This window comes from Parasteatoda tepidariorum, chromosome 6, assembly GCF_043381705.1.
Source record: "Parasteatoda tepidariorum isolate YZ-2023 chromosome 6, CAS_Ptep_4.0, whole genome shotgun sequence".
Taxonomy (NCBI): Eukaryota; Metazoa; Arthropoda; class Arachnida; order Araneae; family Theridiidae; genus Parasteatoda; species Parasteatoda tepidariorum.
Window position 1 is genome coordinate 68,764,670 of NC_092209.1, and position 27,973 is coordinate 68,792,642.

Below are 27,973 nucleotides of genomic sequence, written 5' to 3' on the forward strand. Positions count from 1 at the left end.
CGTCGTTGAACAGCCGACCCAATTTCATGGGTTTACGACTACTTACGTTCAACTCCGTAGCCTTGTAATTTTGAACCAATCCAGAAGACAAGGAAACTCCTGGATCAGTACCCCCAGAGGTATTGATTTGTTGTGGGAACATGGAGGACTTTGAGACTCGACAGATTTAACGTGCATCAGTCACCATTTACTACACGGGGAGTCTTCGGCCGGCGAGGATCGAACCCACGACCTCTTGGATATGGGCCCAGCGCCCTACCGACCAGGCTATCCCGGCCCCGCTACCACTTTATTAAAACTATTCCAGAAAGAGGAGCAGTTGGCATCCCTGTACTCTATTGTCCCTCGACAAAATGTCACATGAATATCAGGTTGCAACGCGCGACATCTATGTGTTGTCACTGGCCACTTACGTTTGGCTTGGACATGGCACCAACGTGTTGTCGCCGGCTGTTAGTGCATGGCACCAACGTGTTGTCACCGGCAGCTAAGGTTTGGTTTTCATGTGACAACACGTTGGTGTCACCGGACATGAAAGTGCTAAAAAGTATTACAGCTAAAAATGCTGTTATTTCAACTATTTACATTGAAAGTATCATTAATTCTTTTTTTTACGAAAACTAAATAAATTTTCTGTAATAAAAAAGTTAAAATGATAGTATTTCACTAAAATGTTTTCATAAGAGTGAGCAAATCCATTAGTTGATATTCTTTTAAATTTGTACTTTCTGTTATTTTTAAAGTTTTCTTATGTTTAAAGTAAAGTTAGTATCCATTAAGAGATTTAAATGTAATAACTATAAATTTAACAATACTTAACTATCAAAGGTTTTATTTAATTTATAGTTATAAAAATACCTAAAATCTCTCTGTTGGCAGTCTTATATATATAATATCTAAAATTGTTAATTTTATCGGATAAAATATATCGTTCAATCCGTTCTTTCCGCTCAGGATTCTGGATCCTAGTGGTAGCAAACTAGTGACTAAAGCAATATGACGTTTTCTTCTTTTCGCAAATAACTTTAATTTTGATAACATCTACATAGCAAGTATGAGATTTTTATAAATGTATTAAGTTTCCAAACTTTTCTGGTGATCAAGAAATTTAGTGATCCATTTTTAAAAGTAAACAGATTTTTAAAATAATTTTTCAGTTTTAAAAACGTCCCCGCGGTGCCAGAAAAATTTTAGTAGTGGTAGTAAATTTAGGTTAATGCAAGGATAAATTTCTTACACTCACAATTTTGTAGTTAAGTGAACTAGCCAGACGGAATTTTCATGCATATATACTTTTTTAGGAAAACAGTTTTTGTGGTGGTTACGTAGAAATTAAAATATTGACATTTGTTTTATTTTCGATAATTTGTTTTATTTGTTTTATTTTCGATTGGAAGCAGGTATGAATCTGCTTCCAAACTTTTCCGGTAATCAAGAAAATTTAGTGAGCCATTTTTTAAAAGTAAGAGATATAATTTATGTTATAAATTTTGTTATAATTTGAATACTTTTGGCTGCCCATCCAATTTTCCTCTAATCGATCACTTATTTTTTTAAAAATTACTGCAAAAGTTGCGCGCACACGCAATGCGTTAAGCTATTCAAAAAATTCGAAATCTTTTTCTTCTGATACAAAAGATGAAAAGAAATTAAATTTAGAAAATATTTTATTAAAGCATTGATAATTAGAATACAGGAGTTAAAGGTGGTCGACCTTCTAAAACTTCAATGATGTTTTCAGCTGTTATAGTGCTATTTCTCATGAGAGCTAATTCTTCAGAAGCAGCTATGTGGGGTGTCACCACTAAAATAAATAAAATTAGTGTTATTTCCTCTATTTTATAAGTTAAAGAATTTTTTTTTTTAATATTTCCAATGGCAGGGAAAATTACAGAAAAAGATCAACATGAAAAAATGAGCAGCAGGAAATCGATCATGGTTTGTCAGAGTCGCAATGAAGTGTTGTATACAGTGTGCATAATTAAAAACGGATCATCATGAATAACTAAATGGTTGAGCCGCTAACTTTAATTATGTAAATTAATTAGCGTACACGATATTTTAAGTTATTCAAGCACAAAAACGCACTTTCACGGAATAAACGTACCTTTTTTGACGGATTTGGATTCCTGACCCCCAAAAATATAGGAGGTAGCTACAATCTGGGAAATATGGTCTCACTAGTTTGGTCAGTAGGGCGGTTTAAAGTTTGGCTCCCTTAATATCAATTTTACTTTTTGCGTATTTCACCATATCTCGAGAGATTTTTAAACGAATTAAAATTTTTTTGCACACAATTATAAACTTCGTTTATCTAAAGACAGTTCCATACGATATGTATCTCTTAGTAAGTATTTATTTTATTTAATAATAGTCGAAAAATTTTGAATTGTAACGTATACAATTTCATACATAATTTTAAAGAATATAATTTAAAATGGCAAAATACAAATTTTGAGCGAAATCGGTCGAATAGTTCCGGAGAAATAAAATTTTAGAAATATGACTTTATTTTGCGCACTATACTCTAGGTTCTGATAAATCTCACCTCAAAAAGGTGAAACAATAGGGAGATAACTTAAATTTAAATTTTTGTGCTGGTAATTTTTCGACAAATTTGCTTAGCTAAAATTTTTTACCTGCTCAGCCACAAAAAGTAGTTAATAATTAAAAAAAAACACCTATGAAAAAAAATGGTATACCATTGGTAAACCAAAAATGGTGTACCACTTAATCTTTCAAAGCAGATTGTACTTCAATTTCAGACACATAATCAAGTAATATTTTAATTATTAATACATTAAGGTAGACTATATATGTTTCTGAAAAATAAACCCGAGTAAAGAACACATTTGTGCTATCAATTTTTTTCGTAGTTTTGAAAAAAAATATTCTTTCAAGAGGTGGCATGAGTTATGTATTAATCTCTCAAAATAATTTAAAATGATATAACAAGATAATTTTTAAATAATAAGAGAAAAAAGTAGTAAAAGATAAATTTTGAAAATAATAAATACCTAAATTTGGTAAAGAGAGAAGGGCGTGGTCAGGAGGTAAAGGTTCCGGATACATAACATCTATACCAGCGGCTCTTATCTGTCTATTTCTTAGAGCTTCAAACAAGGCTTCTTGATCGACTATTCCACCTCTGTAAAATAAGTATAACTGTAAAAACATTCATTTTAAGACATTCTTCAATTAAAGTAACGAAATAACATTGCTTAAAGAGATTCAATATTTGGCGAGCAATTTTTTCCCCTAAAATAACTGCAACTATAAAGGAATTATTTCTAAAATATTTTCCTGTCACAGTTAGGAAATAACATAGCCTAATAGTTAAAGAAATTGAAGAATTTTGCATGTCCATCTGTGTAGGTATCTCGAACTGTATAAGTATCTGTGTAGGTATCGGAGTGTAGGTATATCGATCCTGATCAGTTGGTAAAACGTGACATTTGTTTGTGTTAGCAACTGTTTTACCATTCTATTTCGAGTAAGCCAAGCCCGTCAAGTATTAATTCAAGTGACACATTCTATATTTTTTCACGAAGATTTTTTCACAAAGATTTCAATTCTTTCACTGTATATTTCTAATTTAACACGGAGACAGACACGAAACCATGAATCTGTGACCGTCTTCGTCTCGAGTTGCAAGCACCAAATTTTAACTATAAATGAATTATGTCTAAGATACTCTCCAAGCAGAGATCGAAACAATCTTTGATAAAAGATTTCATAGCATTCCCGTTTTTGAGGGAATTTTTTCCTAATACAGTAAAAATTATTATAATTATATTCCAATTATTTATTATTTATCTGTGTCTGATTTTCAAATAAAGCTTCGCAACAAAAATAATTATTGCTATAAAAGAGTTATCTATAAAATATCTTCCAGTCGAATATAAGAAGTCTGCCAAAAACCAATTTTTTTTTTTATTTATTTCCTATGAGCAGCACAATCAGTCTTCCCGATGAGCAGACCTAGTGCGTTCTCCAGAAGTGGTATCCACTCTTTCAGGACCACCACAATGGGTGAGATACCGTTGGCAATGTTAATTTGGACGTCTAGTTTCTGCCACACTAGATGGCAGCACTGAAACTCTATTTGGATGCTGAAATGCACTAGGAATTTAATTTTGCCGGAAATGCCAAGAGTCAATAAGGCACTCCGGGGATCTTTCACATGCCGCTTACGATTTGGCCGCTGAGGATTTTCTGCATCCCGAAAATCCGGTGTCTGGACCGGGGATCGAGCCCGCAGACTTGGGCTCAGAAGGCCGACTAAAAAAAATAGAATTAAGTATTTATTTAATTATATTGGAATTCGATAAATCTATTTGATAATTTTTTCAAAATATCAATGCGTAAGAAAGAAAAGCGAAACAGCAATAAAAACAAACGTGAACGGGATGAAATGGCGAGACCGAAACGCCCTACTTTTTTTTTTTGGAATAATTTTTCAATGAGAATCGTTCACTTAGCCAGGGTGAAAAGAATTTCACCTAACAGATACTGTATCCCACTAATCTCCTGTAGTTCATTGCACTGACAAAGAACATTCATCATCACTCCACCGCTTGCATTTGCGAAACAAATCTTTACATGTTTTCATCTTACATCTTAACATGTTTTCTTCACCCTGTTCAACTCCCCTAAGACTCGCCCCCTCTATTAAACATTTTGTTCAATAGTGTCATGTAAAATTCATTTTCTTGTGCGTTTTTCTTTTGGAATAGTATCTTATACTAGAATTCTTTAAAATTATAATTATGAAAAAGTACACTAGTAAGCTTACCGGCTAGTGTTGATAAACACAGCATTCGATTTCATAAGAGAGAAAGCTTTCGATCCCAAGAGTCCCTTGTTTTCTTCTGTCAGGTTGCAGTTCACTATCACAAAATCTGACTCTTTTAGAAGTTCTTCAAATGAGGCATAGTGAGCTCCAAGAGCTTCAGCTGAAAGAATTGATAGGTATTTAAATTTAAAATTTTCCAATGTTTTGTCTGGAAACACTGATTAAAATATGTTTTTTGTCAGCACTATTTATTTGTGTAAGAGTCTCTATATACAAAGAAAGTTATAGAAAAAGGCGCCAACACAGTTTTTGAGTTACGACTATCAATGTTCAACTCCGTAGCATTGTGATTTTGAACCCCCAACCCAGCAAACAAGCATTGGGAGAAATTTGCCTTCGTCGAGGGGTTTTTAATGGAACCAATCCACATTTGCGTTATATAAAGAGGAAAAGACGAAAACTTCACACGGTCAGCCTGAAGGCAAAGGGATAACCCGTGATTACCACAGAGAATATTTTACGCCAGTACTGAGGTTGGTGTTAGCCCGGTGCGGAATTGATATCGACCAACCATTGCTAGTATTCGAACCCAGGTTACCTAATTGTGAGACGTGTGATTGCTATTTGAAATAGAGCGTCACTAATATGTTTGAAAGGAAAAACATTTGGTCACAGTTTTTCGTTGAAAACTCTCGACGGCTGCAACCGAAATTTCCTAATTACGAAATTTTTTCCTCGTCCTTTATAAACAAAACACCGATATCTAGAATGCTACATCTATTTTTCGATTGCATTGCCAGGGCTTTCCATTTTCTACGCTTTTTGGACAAATTTCCTCTAGTAGTAGCTGAAATTATGTTTGGAAGTTTGATTCCTTGCTTTGTATATTTGACTGAAAGTTATTATTCATACTACTACTACATGCAAATGATTTAAACGTCCATATGAAGCGCCACTTTGTTCCGGAGCTCTAATGACAAAGCTTTTAAAATGTTGGGAAAATTACCGAAAATTTTGGTTTTATAATGTCTACCACCCGATAAATTATTTTACAAAAAGCGTAGTAGTTGTTAGGCCTGCATTAGTATCCTTCATACTAATGATATTCCTTTTATTATTAGTTACCATGTGCATGTCTATCTATGAATGCCACATGTGACGATAATTCTTACTATTTTTTGTCGCCTGTTGCATACCTGCCAGCTTCTAATCCTTTTGAGGATGATTTTTCCCAGTGGTAGTAAAATGAAACTTTAATTGTAATTTTAAGCAGAAACATATGCGGTATTTTAGAAAAGCCTATACTGACAACCACGACTGTATTACATATTTATATATTTGTTTAATTTTCTTAAAAATAGTGGTGGTCAAAAAGATTATATATTAAGTTTATAAATGCAAGGAATATCTAGAAAGCATACATTTTACTACCACTTTAAATGTTGAAATCAAGTTTTACTCCAAATACGTAAAAGTTGGCAGGTGTGCCTGTTGCATCCCTGCTACAAGACACAAACATTTCCGTGATCTTTATTCGAAATTCGATGATATTCACTAATTTCTGAGAAAAGTAGTAAATTTTAAGATACAATTTCTGCACAGAGTCTGTTACTGAGCGAAATAGGATTTAGATTTTAAAAAGGAGTGGTAATTAACAGATCCGCTAAAAGAGATTTAATTAAGATGGTAGATACTCTGGAGACAGGTTATAGCCATACTATTTTCAGCAACTTGTCAATACATTGCAAGCTGGTCACGTAAAAATACGTTTTTGAAATGCGTGAAATGATACAAAAGTTTAAAAAAAGTGGTAGCGAAACTATTTTGTTTCCTCTCTGCTTTTCCAAAGAAATTATTCATTCGTGATTACTACAAAACGTAAATGATTCAGTTTATGTTTAATCAGTGCTACAATCATTCGTCGTAATTTTTTAAAAATTTTGTAGATATAGAGACAAGTTTACTTCAGCTTTAATGAAATCTTGATTACCACTTTTTTAAAAAAGATTTGAAACTTTTCTAAACTGTTATGACTATCATCTATATCAACGCATTTTTTGTGTTGTGCCCATTTTTTCATATGTTTATTTTAAGTCATGTCCATTTTCTAAAAGGCGCATTTTTAGCCCTATCCGAAATTAGAAGTTTATCAAAGGAATGCGCCTCTTCATTATCGAGGACTTCTTCTCTAGAGTAGAATATTTTATTACACCAAAACTGCAGTGGTGTAAATCAACGATATGTAATTAGTTACATAATAAATTAAGGTCTTTAGATAGCAAGAAATTTTTGCAATATTATTAAAATATATTTTTTAATTCATGAAAATTTAAAAAAAAATATTGTTTACCTTTTTCTATTGGTTTATAGACATCATAGTATAAAGCTTTGTTTATTTTGAATGCCATGATTCTTTCTAAAACTGCCAAGCCTACGAAGAAATTAAATAAATAACTAAACAAATATAATTTTAAAACATATATTCAATACAGCGTGTATGAGACAATATCATGTAATTCATTCAATATAATAGGTCAAATGCATCTTATATCTCCAAACCTCTAAAAATAACTTATCAATTTTTTATAATGATATGATTAGATATCATCAAAAATGACATAAAAACGATTGAAAGAACGATTATATAAACAATGATATGCTATGATATAAAATTTCTCCGAGCCACAGTTATTAAAATATTATTAACTTTAGACTACAAGTTCGTAAGACCGACAGGGAGGGACCCAGGCAATTCTGCTCCCGGTAAGACTTTATTTTCGCACCTCCATCCCCATGTATACACTATATCATTTATGATAATAAATATCATATTTACTTCATTCCATTAGTACAGCGGTTCCCAATTCTTTTCGACTACGAAACCTTAAACCTAAACCCTTCTTTCGATGGAACCTCGACATTATAAATAAAGTTTATTAAGGTAATTGTGAATATTTTAACCTACAAAAGACTATTATTAAATATTCAATTGGAGGTATGAAGATTTTTAATTGCGTTATTTTATAATAATCCATAACTGTCCGACATTACTGTTTTTTCACATATATACAATTGCTTTTTACCCAAGGAAAAATAAATAGCAATGAATATTGTTTTTAGTTGAATATAGCATTCGAAAAAAACTACAACTATAAATTTAGTTGTTTGATGATCAGGTTTTTTTTTCGAATCTGTCTCACTTTGATCGCTGAACCCTTTGCTCCAGGAAGGATGTAATTTCAACACAATTTTAGTATTGAAGTTATATGAAATAAGGATGAATTCAACCCGTTTACTAGTACTCACCCACAAAATTTGGAATGATATAAAATGTGCTTTACCTAAGAAGTGGTATTAAATATAAATCAAATGCTTGTTTTTTTAATATGAAAAACGAGTTTTTTAACCTTTTTTCACCTGATATATTTTGACTAACACGGCATTAAATGTGGAAAGTAGATTTTAAAAATATGCATACTTTGAAACATTTATATTTGTTAAAAATATTTTCTTTTCGCTTATTATGGTGTGAAAACTTAAACTGATTTTATAAAACTAAATTGAAATTTAATTTGATGAAATTTTAAGCAGTTTTGAGAACAGTTAGTCAGTGCTCTTTAAATTTTCTAACTTGTGCGAACTTATTCTGTACTTATCCTGTATCAGGCGCACTAATTTGCACATGAAACTGAAAAAAAAGGAATAATTTTGTGCTCATAAAAACGAAAAAATATGTATACCTATTCTGCCCATACCAACAATACCAATAGTTGAATTTACGAGGCCTCTTCCAACTAACCAAGTTGGGTCCCAAACTTTCGTCCATTCACCTCTGAAAACAAAATTGTATACAAAAAACAAAATAAAATTAATCATAGTTTCAAAAATAAAACTCTACAATTTTAATTTGTACAGGATGTACCATGATAATCACTCTTAATATTTATTTATAGAATCACATAAATTGTTACAAATTATTTTATTGAAATTAACAACTTTTCCTACCATATTTTTATCTGTTTACTATTGAAGGTAAATGCGAAGAATGTTTATGCTTTAACTATTAATAACTTGACAGCGTATAACATGATATAGAACTATAAAATTTACACTCTTTTATGGAATTGCAGAAAATGCATTCAAAATTTACTTAATTATTGAGATTCTTGGTTTAACAAATTCAATTTAGTAGATTTTTTTCCACCACTATTTTTAAACAATTCGTAGGCTTATACAATTCACCACTTCACAAGATGTCATGATAAACCATCTAAAAAAATAGCAAATTCCGTCTTATATTTGCAAATTTCGTTTGTAGTTATTTACCGTTGCCAGATAGGCAAGTCATGTAAATTAGCGTGGCGTTCAACGTGTTAATATGTAAATACAATTGATATTATTCATTTATAGTCTAATTCACTGGACGGAAGACATGAAGTGTAGCAATTTTGTGACAGTGATGCCAACTGCATAGCTTTTCAACAGTAGTTTTGATAAATTGATAGTGAATTAAATAGTAAAACTTGTAGAACAAGAAGAATTTTGCTTACTTTTTGAAAGAGCCACGAGATAATAGTCCTAGTGTTTTGATTTTATTGAGCACCTGGGCCGCGAAGCGGCCCCTATCCCATTCATCTAGAATTTTAGAACAGTTTTGGTTGAGCAATGAGGTAAGCAGGCAATGGAGTTGCTTTTATGAATGTTTCAAGCTCTTTGCTTATTACACAAATGTTATTACATTATGAAATTGAGCAGCTTGCTCNGTAGCAATTTTGTGACAGTGATGCCAACTGCATAGCTTTTCAACAGTAGTTTTGATAAATTGATAGTGAATTAAATAGTAAAACTTGTAGAACAAGAAGAATTTTGCTTACTTTTTGAAAGAACCACGAGATAATTGCAAAGAAGTTTTATTTAATATACTTTGAATTTTTTATATTAAGTGGTGGAAATATTACCTGAAATGGAGAATACCAATAAAAAAATAACTTAAATTTCAAAATCGCTAGAAATTTTTTTTCACTAAGCCGAGAAACTTGTCATCTCTACAAGATTTCTTTGATTCTCACTTAATTCAGAGATGTCAACTGCTCCGGACACGTCAAAATAAATAAAAAATTAGTAAATAACTACAAACTAAATTTTGCAGATATTTGATTATTTTTGCTTGCTTTTTAAAATGTACAGCATGACGTAAGTACGATAAAGTGGAGAATGATATAAGGCTACGAATTATTTACAAATAGTGGTGGATAAAAACCTACTAAATTGAATTTATTAAATGAAGAATCACAATTGATAAACTACCACTTTGAAATATATATTTGCTGTCTGGAGCAAGTTGGCATCTCCGTTAATTTAAAACAACGCCAGCCAACTTGCATTTTTAACAGTTATAGTAAACAAAAAAATTCAGAACTTCAATGCTGAGAAAATACTTTGTAATATACATAAACATTTAGATAAAAAAGTGGTAATTAATGAAAAGTTTTTAATTGTTAAATATTGCATTCAATAACATTTATTATTATATCCAAGAAAATTTTTTTAGTAAAACTACTAGTTTTTAAAATTTAGTAGATTCTTTTTACGAATTCTTTGAAAATTATTTTTTGTTAAAACGGTTGCGTCGTAGACTAATTGAATAGTTCCGCTCTTTATAATACGTCACCTACATTTAGCAATGCGTCTTGATATTTGTGTAATTTTCCAGTAATTTCTAATTAGTCTGATATTTTTTATCCTTTTTGGGTAGTGCGACCAATTAGGCAACTCTTACTTAAAAAAATATTACTTCAAAACGTTCGAAATTTTTAGGAACTACTGTCCTTTAAGTAACATAGAGTTCAAATATATCCCATCATTGCGTGTTACGGTCAATTTAGCTAATATGTTGCCTATCTAAGATTGCCAATCCAAAGTTGCTGCGTTTGAAATGGTATATAAAAAATAAATGACGTTACAGTAATTAATATACCCGTAGTAACAAAGGAACTTCAGGCAACTAAAAGTGCTGACTAGTAAAATTTAAATTTTATTCACAGAAATTAAAACTAGCAACTTTTCTATCATGTTTTTTCTGTTGAAAGTGAATGCAAAGATTCCAATGTGAATTCTGGGTACGGAGTATCTAGCCCAGAGAGCTATCTGCTCTTTCATCGAAATTGAATAAAATGAAATCAGGGGTGTTATAGTTAACCTCTTTCAGAGAAGCCAACTGCTCCGGACACGCCACTATAATAAAAAAACGGTAAATAGCTACAAAGTAAATTTTGCAAATATTTGACTATTTTTGCTTGTTCTTTAAACGGTATAGAATGACATAAGTACTATACTACCGATTTAAGCTATGTAATTTTGTGTTCCTAGCCATAAGGGCTATCTACACTTCCATCGAAATTGTAGAATCTTTAGGGAGGAAAGGAGATTACGAAAGCGTATATCGTATTATATAAAACAATATTTAATCGAAAAAATATAAGGCGTAATAAAATACGCAGCCTGGATTATAAGTGCTATACTATAAAGTGGTGACATATATAAGCCTACAAATTATTTAGAAATAGTGGTGGATAAAAATCTACTAAATTGAATTTATTAAACCAAGAATCAAAATTAATACACTATCACTTTTAAATATATACACAGATGCCAACTCTTCCGGTTTTCCCGGAAGATTTTATTTTCATATTTAAAGTGCTAGCAAAATTCATGTTTTTTCACTAAAATTTTTGAATTATAATAATAACTAGTGGGCTGCACCCCCTACTCGCTAAAACTCGCTAACCCCCGAAAATCGCTACGCAATCTTATATGGTTTGCTTCGCTCGCTACTAACTTAGGTACATTGCAAATGCACAAAATTCTAAGAATTCAAAACTATCATTCGAATCCATATAAAAAAAATTTCAAAAAAATTACATCTTTTTAGTAAATACTAAGTAATTAAAATAAATTTGAATTCAAATAAATGACATGTAATTCGTTAAACCTATTAGAAATGTGCTATAGTATAATTCGTGATATAAATCAAAAATCGTCAAATAAATTCGTAATATACAAATTTGTGAAAAAAACCGCTTTCGACAAAATACTAAAATAGAGATCTATCGACAAAGACTACTCACTTCTGCCTAGCTTAATAGTATGAGATTACCGCAGCTGATGCTTTCTGGTTGCTTCAGTTTCCGTTTTTAAAAGCACTATATGTTGAGCCACCTCAGCTAGATTTGGCATGTGACATTTTTAGCGGCAATCATTGGTCGATTCGCCGTGTAAGATAAATAGTAACGTAAACAAAACAAAGCAAACGTTGTCACCGGCGGGAAAGAAATACATCCAAAATTTGGGGACCACGTAAGAGAATTATATATATTAGATTTTAAATCAGTTTGACCATCACCAGTACATATAAATAATTACAACATATATATAAAAGCATATTAGTCCTTACGATAGCGAAATTCAACCTGATTGAAAATTAAATATATTTTTGAGGGAGATAGTTTTTCGGTATTTGTTTAACTACCANCCAAAATTTGGGAACCACGTAAGAGAATTATATATATATTAGATTTTAAATCAGCTTGACCATCACCACTACATATAAATAATTACAACATATATATAAAAGCATATTAGTCCTTACGATAGCGAAATTCAACCTGATTGAAAAATACATATATTTTTGAGGGAGATAGTTTTTCGGTATTTGTTTAACTACCACTTGGAAAATCCATTCTCGAAAAGAGTGAATGTTGGCTGGTACGCATACTTATCAACTTTTAATCTCTTCCATTATGATTTTTCCCAGTGGTAGTAAAACGGAATTCAAATTTCGATTTTCAGCAAAAAAATGCGTTGTAAAGGAAAGGGACATCCATGGTAGTTCACATATAAATATATATTCTTAATTTTTTTAAAAAAAGTGGTGATCAAAATCATCTAATAATTAAGTTACTAAAAGAAAAAGTAGTACATATTTACTACCTCTTCAAATACGAAAATAAAATTTTACGCCAAATGCGTAAATGTTGGTATGTATGGATATACATATTTACTGTTTGGAGCATGTTGGCAATTCTGTTTTAATCGCCATAGGATCATATAAAAACCATTTTTCCTTTTTAAAAAAAGTGGTACCGTAAGTGCGCTATTATTTCAATTTATTTTTCAGAAGTTTATAGTTTCATCTAAAAAAATGTATTAATATTATAAATATTTATATTCATATTAAAAGTCGTGTTACTGTAGTTTTCAAAGTTAGCGTGGTATAAAAAAAAAGAAAAAAATATGTAATTGGTAAAAACAAATATGCACTACCTCTTTTTCGTATGTCATTGTAAATATAAATCACTTTTGTCCCCGAACATTACCCTTAAAATAATTTAAAGTGTTTTTGAGGTTTATTTGAAAGTTTAGGATTATTGTTTCAAGGCATCCACCAAAATTAATAGGCCAACAGTCATGTTGAAATTCAATGTCAAATATCAAGTCTTCATCGCACGTGGAAAATATGAAAAGTAGTAGAGTCATTTCTTAAGCCACCAGTCAATACCAGTGAGCCTGCTCTGGGAAGCCAAAAATGCGATTTTAGGCACGCACACATCACAGCCCGTTTTACAGGGAGGACCCATTCATACTCCATTCATTCATTCATCCATAAATAGTAAACTTGACCTGAACCAGAGAAATATCAATATTCTATTCAGTACCAGCACAGACGTATTGATTTGTTATGGGAACTTCAGCAGACAGGATTCGAACTCACGATCTCACAAACACGAGTACAACGCCCTATCAACCAGACTATCCCTGCCGTAGTTGTTGATCATTATAAAATTAATAAAAACTAATCATTTTCTTCAAATTCATCAGTACATCTCTCATTTCTAGACTGAGACAAAAAAATTATTCCAATTTTATGAATTCTATAAAAGATTTGAGGCAAAATGTGACCCATAAACTGGATCTCCAGGCTTTTCTGTACCGCATTTGTTGCTTTTCATTGCATTATCCTAAGTCATAAGTGTCTTTGAAATTTAGACACTTATGACTTAGACTCTTATGATTCTTTTATTTCAATTAAGTTCGCGTTGAGTCTTTTAAAAGGTCGCCAAAATTATTCGTAAATCTGCATATTTTAGTTTGTAGCTCGCCACAGTTTTTTATAATATTTTCTCGAAACCGGAGCAGTTGGTATCTCTGCTTCGTCGGATTTTTTGAGACATATAATGGGGAAATGGGTGAAGTAGGAGTAGAATTGAGGGAGAGGGAAAGACATAGCTGACGACGACGATCGGTTTTGTTTTAGTTCTCTTTAAATGTCGATATCATTTCTCTCTCTTTCTACCTACTTCTCCCTACTTCTTTACCTCTTGATTACTAAAACCCACTATTTATCTTGTTCTGAAATGTTTCCTTTAAATATATATATTTAAATAAAAAATATGGTACATAAGAAGTTGTGCTTTTTAAATAACATAGGAATAAAAAACGAATTATTTGTATATTCTTATATGTTTGATGAATAATATATTTTTAGTATTTAAATATAAAATAGTGTATAGTAGTCTTAGTGTTAATTTTTAATAAAATTGTATAATTCTGTTACTATACATAAAATGAATACAAATTATGTACTATTTAGAAAATAAATTAAGGTATATTTAATATAATCATTAAGTACTTGTTTATCTTCTTTTTATTTAAAAATAGTTGCTTTATTGGAAATACTTTATTTTACTAGTATATTAAAGCGTAGAATTAGTTTGATTTAGTGCAACAAATTTAGAAAACATAACATAGAAGTGGCTAAGTTGTATAGGAGTAAATTAGTGCAGTAAATTAGCGCATGTTATGCATTGGTATGGAATAAACTGCTCAGACGGCCAAGGCTAACAGCTGGCTGTGGTGCAAAGATTTAGCATCGTGAACCTTTCTTGTAAAATTTCAACTGTTTTTACCTTTATCTAGATTGTATATATTTAATTTGCAGCTGGCTAAAAGATATAGTTTTAAATGCACTTACTATTTTTAAGAAAATTACATTTTTTATGGATGGGCATTGTAATTTTCTTAATGTCCATAAAATGATTATGGTTCTTTTATTTGTAAAGTAAAATATTTTTAACTGCTACTTTTTAAGATACTGGTTTTCTGTATAAAAATTATTAAATATACATTGACCTATAATAGTTGCATAAATTTACCTCATAAAAAGTTGCATAAATTGCAATTTCTATCACAAATAAAAGTAAGATATTTTAATTATAAGTTCGTCATTAGTTTCAATCTACATTTAGTACAAAGTAAAAATTCTAATTGCTTTCTCTTTTATTTAAGTATTTTTTGTTTAAATTTCGAAAGCTTTTCTACTAGTCTCTTTGTGTGTACAATTTAAACTTCCTAGTAATTTATGGAATTAGATTGTACATGAAATACAAAGTAAAATTTCTAATTAAACTCTTTTATTATTTTCTTTGATTAGTTTAATGCTTTTAATCTTATATTTTTCTCTATTCGGAGCTGAAAACTTTTATATTAGAATAAATATTTTATTTCATATTTAGACAAATTGTTGAGTATTAAGTTAAAATGCAACAGCAGTTTATTTTTGAAAATATCTATTTTAAGTGTCAGGAAAAAAAGAAGTCAAAATTCTAAATTAATAATGTAAATAATCTTTATTGTATAAATAATTTAATGTATTCAATATATAAATAAAATTCTAAACGTAATTAAATTTAATCAAAAATATGTTTTCTAACTAATCTGTTCTACTAAAAACGGGTTTTATTTTCCCCGAAGCTATTTTTCCCGAAATTTGATATTACCTCTCGAGCAGTCTCTTGGTGAGCATAAATAAAAATGATAAAAGTGTTGCAACATTAACGTTATTTCTAAGCATCGAACTTTTTTCAGACAATCTGTTTAATTTTACAATTTGTTTTATCTAACAGTGATAAAACTTTTAAAACGTAAAGATTAAATTTATTTTTTAAACGAACTTATGTTTCATTAAAAAAGAAAGTTAACATTTTCAAATTCACATTAAAGGCCTGGTAATTGTAAAAAAAAATAGTGATTTTCGTATCGAAGTTATTATTTTTTTTTAAAAAAAATAACAATAGTTAAATGTAATAATAGTCATTACAATATAGTATATTGTTAAATTTTTTTTAAAAAATAGGTCTTTGCAATAAAAACATTTAAAAAATTTTTTTTCTGAATATAGTAATAAATATAAGGGATGCTGAATATCGTTTTTTATTTTTATATAATGAATAAATTTTAAGGAATAGTGTTAAGGGTAAAGACGAGAACCACTTAATTTTTTTTAATAAAGGCAGTACTTTAATTAAATATTATTTGTAAAGAAAAAAAAAGTCCTTATGTTTCAAAAACCCATTTAATAATATTAAAGAAATGTGATTAACGAAAATATTTTTTTTCTCTCTTTCAAATACTCCGATTATTTGCGCATCGGTAATATCGTAATATCAAAATAAAGCGGTTTAAAAAAAAATTGTGCACCAGCATTTATGATACTGCGCCAAGTATTGCACTCTTTCCATCACGTGATTGTAGCTCTTTGCTTGCTATCTGTGTCTTTTCGGAAGGAATAAAGCGAGCTTGGTTCCTCTACCTACTATTTCAACTCTATGGCGAGCACCAGACCTCTTAATCTGTATTTTACCCTAGGGCGACGGTGACTAATGCCATCAAAATAAGTAGTAATTTCCACAGGAGGGCTGGGGACGCCTTGTGCGTGTGTGGCTTCCCGGCGAGCAGGGATCTAAGTAAATTGAGAAGTTCCTGGTCTTTCAGTAGCTGCTGCATCTCTTTGAAGATCAGCAAGAATCTGGTAGATGAATAGGAACTTCCCTTGGTTTTCTTTTGGGTCTCGCATATCGATTTCGGACATACCTACATAAAATGTGCGTCGGCACATTTCATAGACAAAGCTGCAATAAATTTGCATTCCCATAATATTTTGAATTTTTGATATGTAGTGGTGGAAAAAATTACTTTAAATGGAAAATTCTAAACTGAAAATCACTAAAGTATCGTTACAGCTCGAAAATATTTTTTTTAACAAAGCGGAGCAAGTTGACATTTCTGGTAATCACATAGAACTATCTTCTAGCTAATGAATTGTAAATTCATTTGTAGTATAATTTCATAGATTTTGAGCTTCTAAACTGCATCGGAAAGTTATTTATGTGATTCCAACTTCTTGGAACGTAGTAACTCTGGAACGGAGGGAGTAAAATCTTTGAGTTTTACATAATTGTCAAAGGCATGTTTAAAGCACTCTCAAAAAAATTTGTTGAAGCATTTTAACTCCACCACCCCTGAAGGATAAAATATTATTTAGCGACTTTTAATGCGTGTAATATTTTATTTGGAAATTTTACTGACAAATATACAAAAAATATATATTAAGTGGTATATATTAAGTGGTGATTGTGGCACATCTGCACAGAATTACAGCTCTTTTTTTCATCTTTCTTACCTTCGTACAGCTGCATCAGCTTCAATGAATCTTCTGGCCACTGTCAGCAGCAATCCGACAGTATATTCAGCAACAATGGAAACATATACAGGATTGGCATCATTAGTGACGATGATATTTCTGTTTTGTAAAGAAAGAAAAAAGAAAACGTAAGGTAATTCTAAATTAACAGTACTAAAAATTTTCTAAATTGACGTTAAATTACAAGTTTCAAAATTACCTTTTCTTACACGCAGAAATATCAATGTGTTCAAATCCCAAAGACATTGTGGCGACGATCTTTAATTGTTGTCCTAAAAAACGGCCACTTTCAATAAATGTACAGTGTTCCAAATAAAACAGTCTATCCTCAATACCTTTTAATCTAATGCTCGGATTTTCACGTTTTAAGAAGCACAAGTTTTTGCATCAGTTTAAATAAAATAATTTTATATGGCAAAATACAAAATTTGAGCAAAATAGGTTGAATAGTTTTGAGATAAAGTCATATATTTAAAATTGATGAAAGATATCTTGATTCGGCGAGAGTAAGGTTTTGTGTCTGATTTCGTAACTTAAAATATCGGGTGCACTTGTTAATTAGCATATTTGACGTCATCTCCTCGAACCATTTAAATTGAGTTCTAGAACATAAAAATCGAATCATTAAATAAAAAGTTATTCAGGGTGGTCGGATTTTTTTATTTTAAGCAATGTACATAGTCACAGTTATTTTTGAGTTACATTTTTAAAATAAAATAAAAAATTAAAAAGACCAATTTTTTGTAAACTTAATTTGGCGCCATATATCGTTAACCATAAAATTTTCACCATATTTTTAAACCAAATTTTCGTGCAAATCAGTTCTTGTTGAATTTGACTACTTTTTACTAGGGTTCGATTTGAATGAAACGTAGTTAAATTCGGCACCTTGTTAAGGTTTGCTTCAACTTTGCTCCATATTATGGTTGAATGTTGTACCGATTTTTTTCATCATCGAGTTCATCATTGATAAAATAGTGTAATTGTTTGATTTAAAATTCAATATTGATAGTTTTCTATACCAAAGGAAATTCATAATTAAAATTGATTCAAAAAATTATTTTTCATTTATTAAAAAATTCGTACAATGGCATACTAGAAAAAAGATTTTTATATGATCTATAATTATATTTTTTATTGTTTTTATCGAATAATTCTTTAAAAAAAAGATTTTTTTTTATAAATAAACAAGTTACCTGAAATGATTTAGGTAAAATTTTCAAAAATGCAACAAGCCAACCATACAAGGTTCTCATTTAGTAGCAAAATTTTTAAAAGTGTTAATGCATTAACATTTGTTCTAATGTTTAACATTCATTAATGTTTAACATTATTCTAATGTTTGTTAATGTTTAACATTTGTTTAGTAATTCTAAATGTTATTTAGAATTACTAAAGCATCGCCAAGTCACTGAAAGTCTTAATTGATCATAATCAGTTGGCTTAATCCTGGTCGTTGTTGCTTCGATTCAAAAATTGTGCAATTTCAAAGGAACATGAAAATATGGTTTTGAGATTATTTTGTTCTTCTGGAGGAAAGGTATATATTGGTAAGCAACGCCAATTGGCTATCCGTACTCCAATTTTGGCACAAATTATATTAAGTCTATATATTAAGTATTATATGCTTAATATTTTACATTAATTCACAGAATATATTATATTATAATATATTAAGTTTGCCCGAAAATTCTGTCCATGAAAAAAAAAAACGTCTCTTTTCAAGAATCATGCGTAGAAAAAAATGGCACGTTGATTCAGAGAAAGTACGTTTTTGAGTCTGATTTCGTAGCTTAAAATATCGTCTGCACTAACGTCTGCACTAACTAAAATATCGTTAGCACATTTGAGTTCACGCTCTCAAACCATTAAGAATGAGTCTTAAAACGTGAAGGTCTAATTATCAGATCAAAACTTATTTAGGGTTTAGTTTATTTACAATTGAGTTTAAAGGCAAATACCTTTCCACTTTTCCTTATAAAAGAACCTTTAATCTTTAACCTTAAGATCTACACTAAAAGGTGGATGGTAATATAGGGGGCAGAACGTTCCGGTAGATTTAATATAATTTTAGAATGGCCTAAAATTCTTAAATGATGCTCTTACAACCTTAACATTACCTGCTGCGTCTAATACTTTTTCATTTATGTCATCCGTTGATTGGCAGAATAGAGCGCCTGCCCCTTTTATGTGATCCAGCAAATACTTATCTGTAATCTTTTCAGGAAAAGGGTAACATTCTACATCAAATCTGTAAATAACAAATAAACAGTTTTTCTCAAATAGGCTTAATAGATATAAAACTGAAAATTGATCATAAAGTCTTTTCTCGCCTCCATTACCGCCTATCAGTTAATTCGTATAGAAAGTATACCCATATATGGCCGTTGATGGCCAGGGAGTTTAAGAGACGCCATTCCGAGGAAGAAAATTTTTGTCTGGAATTCTCTTTTTTCTTTATTACTAACTAGCTGTACCCTGCGTGCGTTGCAACGCTTTTAATTTGAATTTGAATTTTGTATTTAAGTGTGTAAATGACATTTGCGATTATGATTTGAAACGCAAATTTTATTTAATGGTGAAAAAAACCAGTGATAGTCTCAGCAGTTAATTCNTGTCTCCTCAAAACCATTAAGAATGAGTCTTAAAACATGAAAGTCTGATCATCAGATCAAAAGTTAATTAGGGTTTAGTTTATTTTCAATTGAGTTTAAAGGTACATATCTTCCCACTTTCCTTTGTAAAAGAACCTTTAACATTACTCTAAAAGGTGACGGGTAATATTGGGGGCAGAACTTTCCGGCAGACTTAATATAATTTTAGAATAAATTAAATTTTTAAATTTTTCAACCTTAATCATACCTGCTGCGTCTAATACTTTTTCATTTATGTCATCAGTTGATTGGCAGTATAGAGCGCTTGCTCCTTTTATGTGATCCAGCAAATACTTATCTGTAATCTTTTCTGGAAAAGGGTAACATTCTACATCAAATCTGTAAATAACAAATAGACAGTTTTTCTGAAATAGGCTTCACGAATATAAAACTGAAAATTGATCATAAAATCATTTCTCGCATCCATTTAACACATACCTGCCAACTTTCACTCTTTCTGAGAATGAATTTTCCAAGTGGTAGTAAAACAACTACCGAAAAACAACCTTACTCTAAAATATATCTATATTTTGACTAGGTTAAAATTCGCTATCGTTAAGATTAGTATGCTTTTACACATTTGTTGTAATTATTTAAACGTAGTGGTGGTCAAACTTATTTATAATTATTATTATAATTCGAAAAATTTAATGACATGACATGAGTTTCGGTACCACTTTAAATACAAAATTAAAATCTTCCGGAAAAACCGGAAGAGTTGGCTGGTGTGCATAACATATCAGTCCTAGTGTTTTGATTTTATTGGGCACCTGGGCCGCGAAGCGGCCCCTATCCCATTCATCTGGAATTTTATAACAGTTTTGGTTGAGCAATGAGGTGAGCAGGCAATGGAGTTGCTGCGTAACATATCAGAAAAAGTGTTGAATAGTATATGCCTACAACTTTTTTAGAAGTAGTGGTGGATATAAATCTACTAAATAATTTTGACTTCACCGGTCAAACCGTGGGGCTACGAACAAACTCAGTGCCGGTCATCGGTGACCCCCATTTCATTCAACGTGTTAAGTTGAGCAACATATACAGATATAACACTGCATCATCTGTACTAAGATCCAACGTATGCGTATAAGTAGCAAACTGTTAGTCAGGAGGTACGTCACAGTCGTTGGACAACTCTATATGTATGGTTGGGTACGTTGCCTCCCGCCGACCGTCATTTTATTCTTTCTTTCTATGTCAAAATCTGTTTGCAGATTTAATCAACATGGTTGATATAAATGTATTCTCAAAGAAATATCTTAATTAAAAGAATAGTACTGTTTTCCAATTGTGTAAATATGAAAACCAACAATAAATAGGGTCTTCAAACTTCCTATAAATAGGGACTCCTCCCCAACCTATGCAGTGGTTGGGAGGAGAGAACTTCTGTTGTGTCCCTAAATGTTGTTTTTACCTTTATATACAGAGACAGCACCAAACTTTGGCACGGGCTGGTTTACATTATAGCCAATAGAAGCTAACCTTCTTCTCCTATAGTACTGTTCGTAATTATATGGTTAGTTAGTTGGCTTCACCCTGTCCCACCCCCATTTCGGGGCATCCAGGGAATACTATTGAAGGATCGGTTTAGGCCAGATCCTCCATTCTGTTTTCAAAAAGTCTTTTAAAAATCTCTTCAATTCCTTTGTTTAGTTTCTTTTGGTTCCAGTCTCTTTTAATGGTATCAAAGTTGAAATTTCTCGGAAAAAATTTAATTCTTAAATCATCATAAACTCGACAGACAGTAAGTATGCGTTCGATATCTTCATAAGTTTTACAAACTTTGCAGTTCGGGTCTTATTATATGGTTAAGGCTTGGTAATTATAGAACAAAAGGAAATATTAGAAATCACTCCTATGTAATTAAAAATTTTATTAGCTAAATGTTTAGTAATGGCATTCTCTTAAGAATTTCAGATATTTGGTAAAAATATTGTAATATGAATTTTTTAAATAGAAGGTGTGAAAGAATTTACATACCTTGACGCAATAGTCGGACAATGGAATTTCAAAAGCACACTATTGTTTTGAAATTTCGACGATCAATTAATTTAATGATTAAGACTAAAATTAGTAATATAATTAACATGGAAACTAACAAAACTACATCATAAAAATCTACACAGTTAGAAAAGCAGATGTTTAAAAAATATTCTGAAAATGTTCTGGCCTCACGCCATATCTAATTCAGACCTTCACAATAAAACCAAACAGTAATCAATCAGCCGTAATGGTAAGAAGTTAAAAATGCGAATGGAACACATTTTGAGAATGCATTTCACAAGAATACCATAACGTGGGCACCAGAAGGGCACCTTAACGTGGGCACCAGAAGGGCAAGCGAAATAGAGGCCTATGTTAATAGCCATTATTTCGAAAATCAGACAAAAATCTCAAATTTTGATAGTTTATATAAATTTTTTTTCGTAATATTTGATTGGCTAGATTTTTTTATATCGAAGTAGGGTATGAAGAAAGAAAATGGTGAAATTTTCATCTCCTATGAAATTTCCCTTCCCTGTAATATTTTTCGAAATTCAAGGTCATTTCTGTAACCCTTTCGCGCCGACTGTCACAAATACGTGCCAGCATAAAACCGTATCAATCAGGGTAAAAAGATAAAACTGGTAATCAAAGTATTTCTTTAGCAGTTTATTTGTGGGCGGAGTTATAATTGTTTGATTTATTTAATTGACCATTGTTTTGTTCAAAATAAAACTATTTAGTTATACTTTGAATCAACATTGATTATATATATATATATATATATATATATATGATAAAACTAACAATAATTAAATTAAAATCAAAGTTAGTCTGTCAAATAAGCAACGACTACATTTAAGTTACCGTTTTTTATTTAATTACAACTTGATTCTGATTTTGTACGAATGCTTTTCTGAATCACCCGTCCCCAAGGGGTTAAAAGCGTAATAAATGTATGTTTAAAAAAGTTAATCTAAAAAAAACCCTCATAATTTTGTTTTTCTTTATTATTAATATATTGCTGTCTAGTTAAGGACATGCACTCGTTTCCATTGGACTTCGGGGCATTGTAAAGTTTTAGAATTATGCTCTTCCGAAGTAAGTGAAAAATTCAGTTTTGACGCTTTTCTGCCCTAAAAATAATGGTTAGATATAATATATTTGTTTTTGTTTAGAAAAATACTTCAGGCCGATGGGAATTAACAAAAACAATTTGTGTCTTCCATCTCTTTTATACACAACTTAAATTCCACTTAGTTGTAACCACGGTGTATATTTAAAAACTTTACAGAATGAATAAACATAATCACAGTTATTTGATACGAAAACTTGCCAGTTCTTTTTCCATTTTAACTGGTTTTACAATAATTTCACTCTTACTTTTCTTCTTCGCGAAACGAGACATGCCTATCCACTATGATATAGTCAGGGCAGACAACTCCTACACTTTTTACAAAATATTTTACAGAGTGGTATACAATTAAAAACCCACGTTTTCTAAATTTTTAATAACATGTATTTTTGACAACATCTTAAAAACCTAAACACGAGAGAGTTAAATTAAAGAGGCGTTTCATATGAACTCTTGCTTGAATCATTTACATGTAGTGGTATAGAAAGTAACTTTAACACGTTCACGCCGGGAAAAGTGAAAATACTGGTAGAAGAACTATTTCAATATCAGATAATATCAAGGAGGAGTTAATCTATTCTCAACAATAACAATTCACTGTAAAGAAATTTAATACGGCGAAGAAGCAATTCAATATAAAAATTTCATCCGTTAAAAACAATTGGTAGTTATAGATTTTTATTATTCCCAGAAAAAAACTAAAAAATAAAATTTATTGTTACCAGTTTTCCGGTGCGCTGCCAAGATGAGACAATCTTGCGTGACCCACCGGTGGGTCACCCCGACGTGAACGTGTTAAATCAAATTTACGAAACAAAATATCATGCCTAAATCTTAAACTTGCACTAGAAGAAATTTTTCAAAATATCGTTAAAAACTGACAGATAATAAATATTAATAAGAGCTAGCTTTTAGGAATAATTTATAATCATAGGAGTATGACTTTTAGAAAAATTAAGTGATAGTTTCCGAATTGAAATTGCCAGTTATCTGTAAGCGTTTAAGAAATACTACTCTTTTATAATATCCATTTTCATATTATTGTAATCTAAAATGTTTGGTTTTAACCAATCAATGTTAAACAGCAAAAAGTATTATATTTATGCCAAGAAAATAATTCTCTTTGTTATCTAGCACTTTAGCTTTTAAAAAATGTGTGCTGACTTTAGCTTTAAATTAAATTATTTATGCTATAAAATATATTTTGATTGACAGAAGCATTTTGTGTCTGCAAACGATATTGTAAGAATGAATATTTTGTTCCACCATTTCTCCTTTTTTGCAAAACAAATAAAAGTTCTCTTTGTTATCTAGCACTTTAGCTTTTAAAAAATGCGTGCTGACTTTAGTTTTAAATGAAATTATTTATGCTATAAGATATATTTTGATTGACAAAAGCATTTTGTTCCTGCAAACGATATTGTAAGAATGAATATTTTGTTCCACCAATTCTCCTTTTTTGCAATAAAAATAATAATAATGGTAATTTTTTAAAAAGATGTTCTCCACAAATCACTTTAGGAAGTAATACTTTTAAAATGCAGTCCAGTATAATTATAAAAGTGGTAGCAAACTCTATATTAAAATTTTTTTTTAATATTACTCGACATTTATAAACAAAATAAGCTTGAATGGTATACACAAGTTCTGACAAAACATTGTGAAAAATATTTAAATTTGAAAGTCAGCTAAATCAGAGAAATTTCCACTAGTTATAATTTATTTACTATCCATTTAATGTTCTAGGTGGATCGGTAGCAGAGTTGGCCAAAAATGTAATCGATTACATTTTTTGATTACAGTAATCAATTACTTGTAATCATGATTACAANGTCTATAGAGGACAGACAGACAGACATACACACATTCACTTTTATATATGTAGATTTAAAATTTAAAGTATTAAAAAAGAGAGTTCAGACAAACCAAGAGTAAGCTATGAAGTTTCAAATACTGAAAATTAAGTTTTAAAACATACAAATGAAACTAAATTATGAGATGATATCTTAGGATAAAGTAACGTAGAAGTTCTCTTCTAATAATTTGTTAGCATTTTAATAATTTCAAGTATTTTTTTTTCTTCATCAATTGAAACTTCATGACGAAATGCATAGGTTTGCCTGAATCACTTTTTGTTTTTTTTTAAATGTTAAATTAGTGATGAAGGAGAAAGAAAATTCGAGACGAAAATTTTATTCCACAGTATGGTGCCCTTCTTATGCATAGAATATAAAAAGAGAAGATATTCAGTTCTTTGAATACGTAACTGTATACGTAAAGTATACGTATACATAAATCGGTGAACTGCTCGGTGAAAGATGCTATCACAGAAAAATAGTTTACGGTGAGCAACATACTCAAATACAACACTGCATTATATGTACTAAAATCCAGCACATGCCCATAAGAAGCAACCTGACAGTCAGGAGATACGTCACCTGTGAACCGGTCGTTGGATTACTCTACATCTATGGTTGGGTACGTTGCCTTCGTCTATGGTTGGGTTCGTTGGATACGGTCTGTGTCAAAATGTGTTAGCAGATTTAATCTACACGGATGATATAAATGTATTCTCAAAGAAATATAATTAAAAGTATAGTACTGTTCTCCAATAGTGCAGAAATGAAAACCAACTAAGAGTAAAAGGGAAGTAAAAACTAGGGAGTAAAGAATGGTGCAAATCCGTGTTAGGAACTTCTGTTGCTCTGCCTCTAAATTTTTTTTAAGTTTTATATACAGAGATAGTACCAAAACTTTGACGCAGGCTGGTTCACATTATGCCTATGAAAAACCTTCGTCTCCTATAGTACTGTTTGCAATGGATGGTGTTTTCAATATAAATATAAACAATAACAACCTCGAGCTCCTTACCTGCTCCAGTTCTGGTTAGAAAGTTTGAAGCTGCTTACTACAGCTTATTATGCGAGGCGATATTTTCAAATGGATAATTTTATTTTCAATAAAAGAAGTAAATTGGATAATTTCTGAGCTCAAATCTGCCTTATTTCATAAGATGTTAATGTTATTAAGTAATTCTGGTGAGTTTGAAGTTAAAATTTGTTTTAGTTATTTGTGGATTTAATGTTAAAAAATGTGACATGGTTGCTTGATTTTGAAAAACTCGCTTTTTTGCCAGTCCTGATGTAGCCTCTTTTCATTACTTAATTACTCTTTGCAAGCTATACTTCATCTTACATTAGAGTAAGCATATTGAAGTCTTAGAATTCATTGTAAAACACAAGTAGTAAGTAAACAGATACAACGTTTGCAACAACTGCTATTCGAAGGAATCTCAAAACACAATGATCACGTTGTGAGCCAAATGGCTTCAAAATACACCGGAATCAGTAACCCGGATGTATAGGCGGTAAAGAGCCTGCAGCACTTCTTAGTGTAGAAAACACCATCCATTATATGGTTAATGCTTGGTAATTTCACGTCAGAAGGAAATATTAAAAATCACTCCTAAGAAATTAAAAATTTTATTATTTAAATGTTTAGAAATCGCATTTTCTTAAGAATTTCAGAAATTAGATAATGATGGTGCGCTGTTATGGGGACGTTTATGCGTCTCCCAGACCTTCAACTTTTTAGGCATAAAAGCTATTTTATCTAATAATCGCTTGGAAGAGAAATAATTGATTCCGGTAATGGGGGCGCACTCGGTCTGATTTTTCGCCGTATTGAAAGGGTTAAATCAAATTTACGAAACAAAATATCATGCATTAAAACTTAGCTGCCACTTGAAATTTTTTTCAAGTGGCAGCGAGAATTTTTTTTCAAATATGAAACAGTCTAAAACTGGCAGCTATTAATGATTAATTAGAACTAGTTTTTAAGTATAATTTATAATCATGAAATTCTGAATTTTTTTATAAAAAAATTAAGTGCTAGTTGCCAAATTAAAATTGCCACTTATTTTAAGCATTTATGAAATACTACTCTGTTATAGTACCCATTTTCACATTATTATAGTGTAAAATGTTTGGTTTTTACCAATTAATGTTAAGCCGCCAAAAATTTTATAATTATTTATACCAAGCGGATAATTCTCCTTGTTACCTACCACTTTAGCTTTAAATAAAATGTGTGTTGTCTATAGTATTAAAGTATTTATACTATGAACATACTTTGGTTGACAAAAGCATTTTGCTTCTACCAACGACATTGTAAGAAAAAATATTTAGTTCCAACATTTCTCCTCTTTTGCAAAAAAAAAAAATAATAATAGTAATTTTTTAAAAAGATGTTCGCTACAAATCGCTTAAGGAAGTAATACTTTTTAAATGCAGTCCAGTATAATAATAAAAGCGGTAGCAAACTCTATATTACAATTTTTTTTTAAATATTACTCGACATTTTTAAACAAAATAAACTCAAATGGTATATACAAGTTCTGACAAAACATTGTGAAAAACATTTGAATTTGAAAGTCAGCTAAATCAGAGAAATTTCCACTAGTTATAATTTATTTACTATCCATTTAATGTTCTTGGTGGATCGGTAGTAACCGTAACTTTTCTGGGCAGATGACAATAACTTTTCTTTAATTAGGAATTTTTAAATCAAGTCATTTAATATGTTGTTTTGTTGTTAATTAAGTATATTTTCTTTTTTAAATATTGAGACAAAAATAACTTACTTTTCACTCAACAATGTGAATGCACATTTGGGAAAATCACTCCTGGTGACAAAAACTTTCTGTTTACTCATGTCCTTAAATAGTTTGAATTCTATGTTCCAAACAAGAAGACAAAACGGATACACTTAGCGCTCAAAATTTATGGAATACCAAGAATATCAAAAATGTTAACTTAATAATAATCTATTGAACCTGAAGTGAAAAATGATGATTCGATGAATAGATA

General features: G+C 30.6%; 1 protein-coding gene across 2 annotated transcripts; it reads right to left on the reverse strand.

Moving 5' to 3' along the window:
- Window positions 1-1,649: 1,649 nt before the first annotated feature.
- LOC107443453 (glyoxylate reductase/hydroxypyruvate reductase) lies at window positions 1,650-27,944 on the reverse strand. Of its 2 annotated transcripts, none has more exons than XM_043052713.2 (9): window positions 27,748-27,944; window positions 19,454-19,584; window positions 17,533-17,605; window positions 17,313-17,432; window positions 8,536-8,627; window positions 7,146-7,226; window positions 4,796-4,955; window positions 3,018-3,148; window positions 1,650-1,804 (listed from the first exon to the last, which is right to left on the reverse strand). In XM_043052713.2, the coding sequence occupies exons 1-9, from the start codon at window positions 27,816-27,818 to the stop codon at window positions 1,686-1,688; spliced, it is 978 nt and encodes a 325-aa protein (XP_042908647.1). In that variant the 5' UTR covers window positions 27,819-27,944; the 3' UTR covers window positions 1,650-1,685. The 2 variants fall into 2 exon arrangements, with proteins under 2 accessions (XP_042908647.1, XP_042908646.1); XM_043052712.2 differs by lacking the exon at window positions 19,454-19,584 and adding an exon at window positions 20,196-20,326 and having other exon boundaries at window positions 27,748-27,942.
- Between the last annotated feature and the right edge of the window lie 29 nt (window positions 27,945-27,973).

What these genes read in the sequence shown, in the direction of transcription:
- LOC107443453 (XM_043052713.2), bottom strand. Translation starts at nt 27,818, where the DNA reads ATGAGTAAACAGAAAGTTTTTGTCACCAGGAGTGATTTTCCCAAATGT. An exon ending in ATTTCTGCGTGTAAGAAAAG is followed by an intron (nt 17,433 to 17,532) that starts GTAATTTTGAAA and finishes TTTACAAAACAG; the next exon opens with AAATATCATCGTCACTAATG. An exon ending in GCTGATGCAGCTGTACGAAG is followed by an intron (nt 8,628 to 17,312) that starts GTAAGAAAGATG and finishes TTTTGTTTTCAG; the next exon opens with AGGTGAATGGACGAAAGTTT.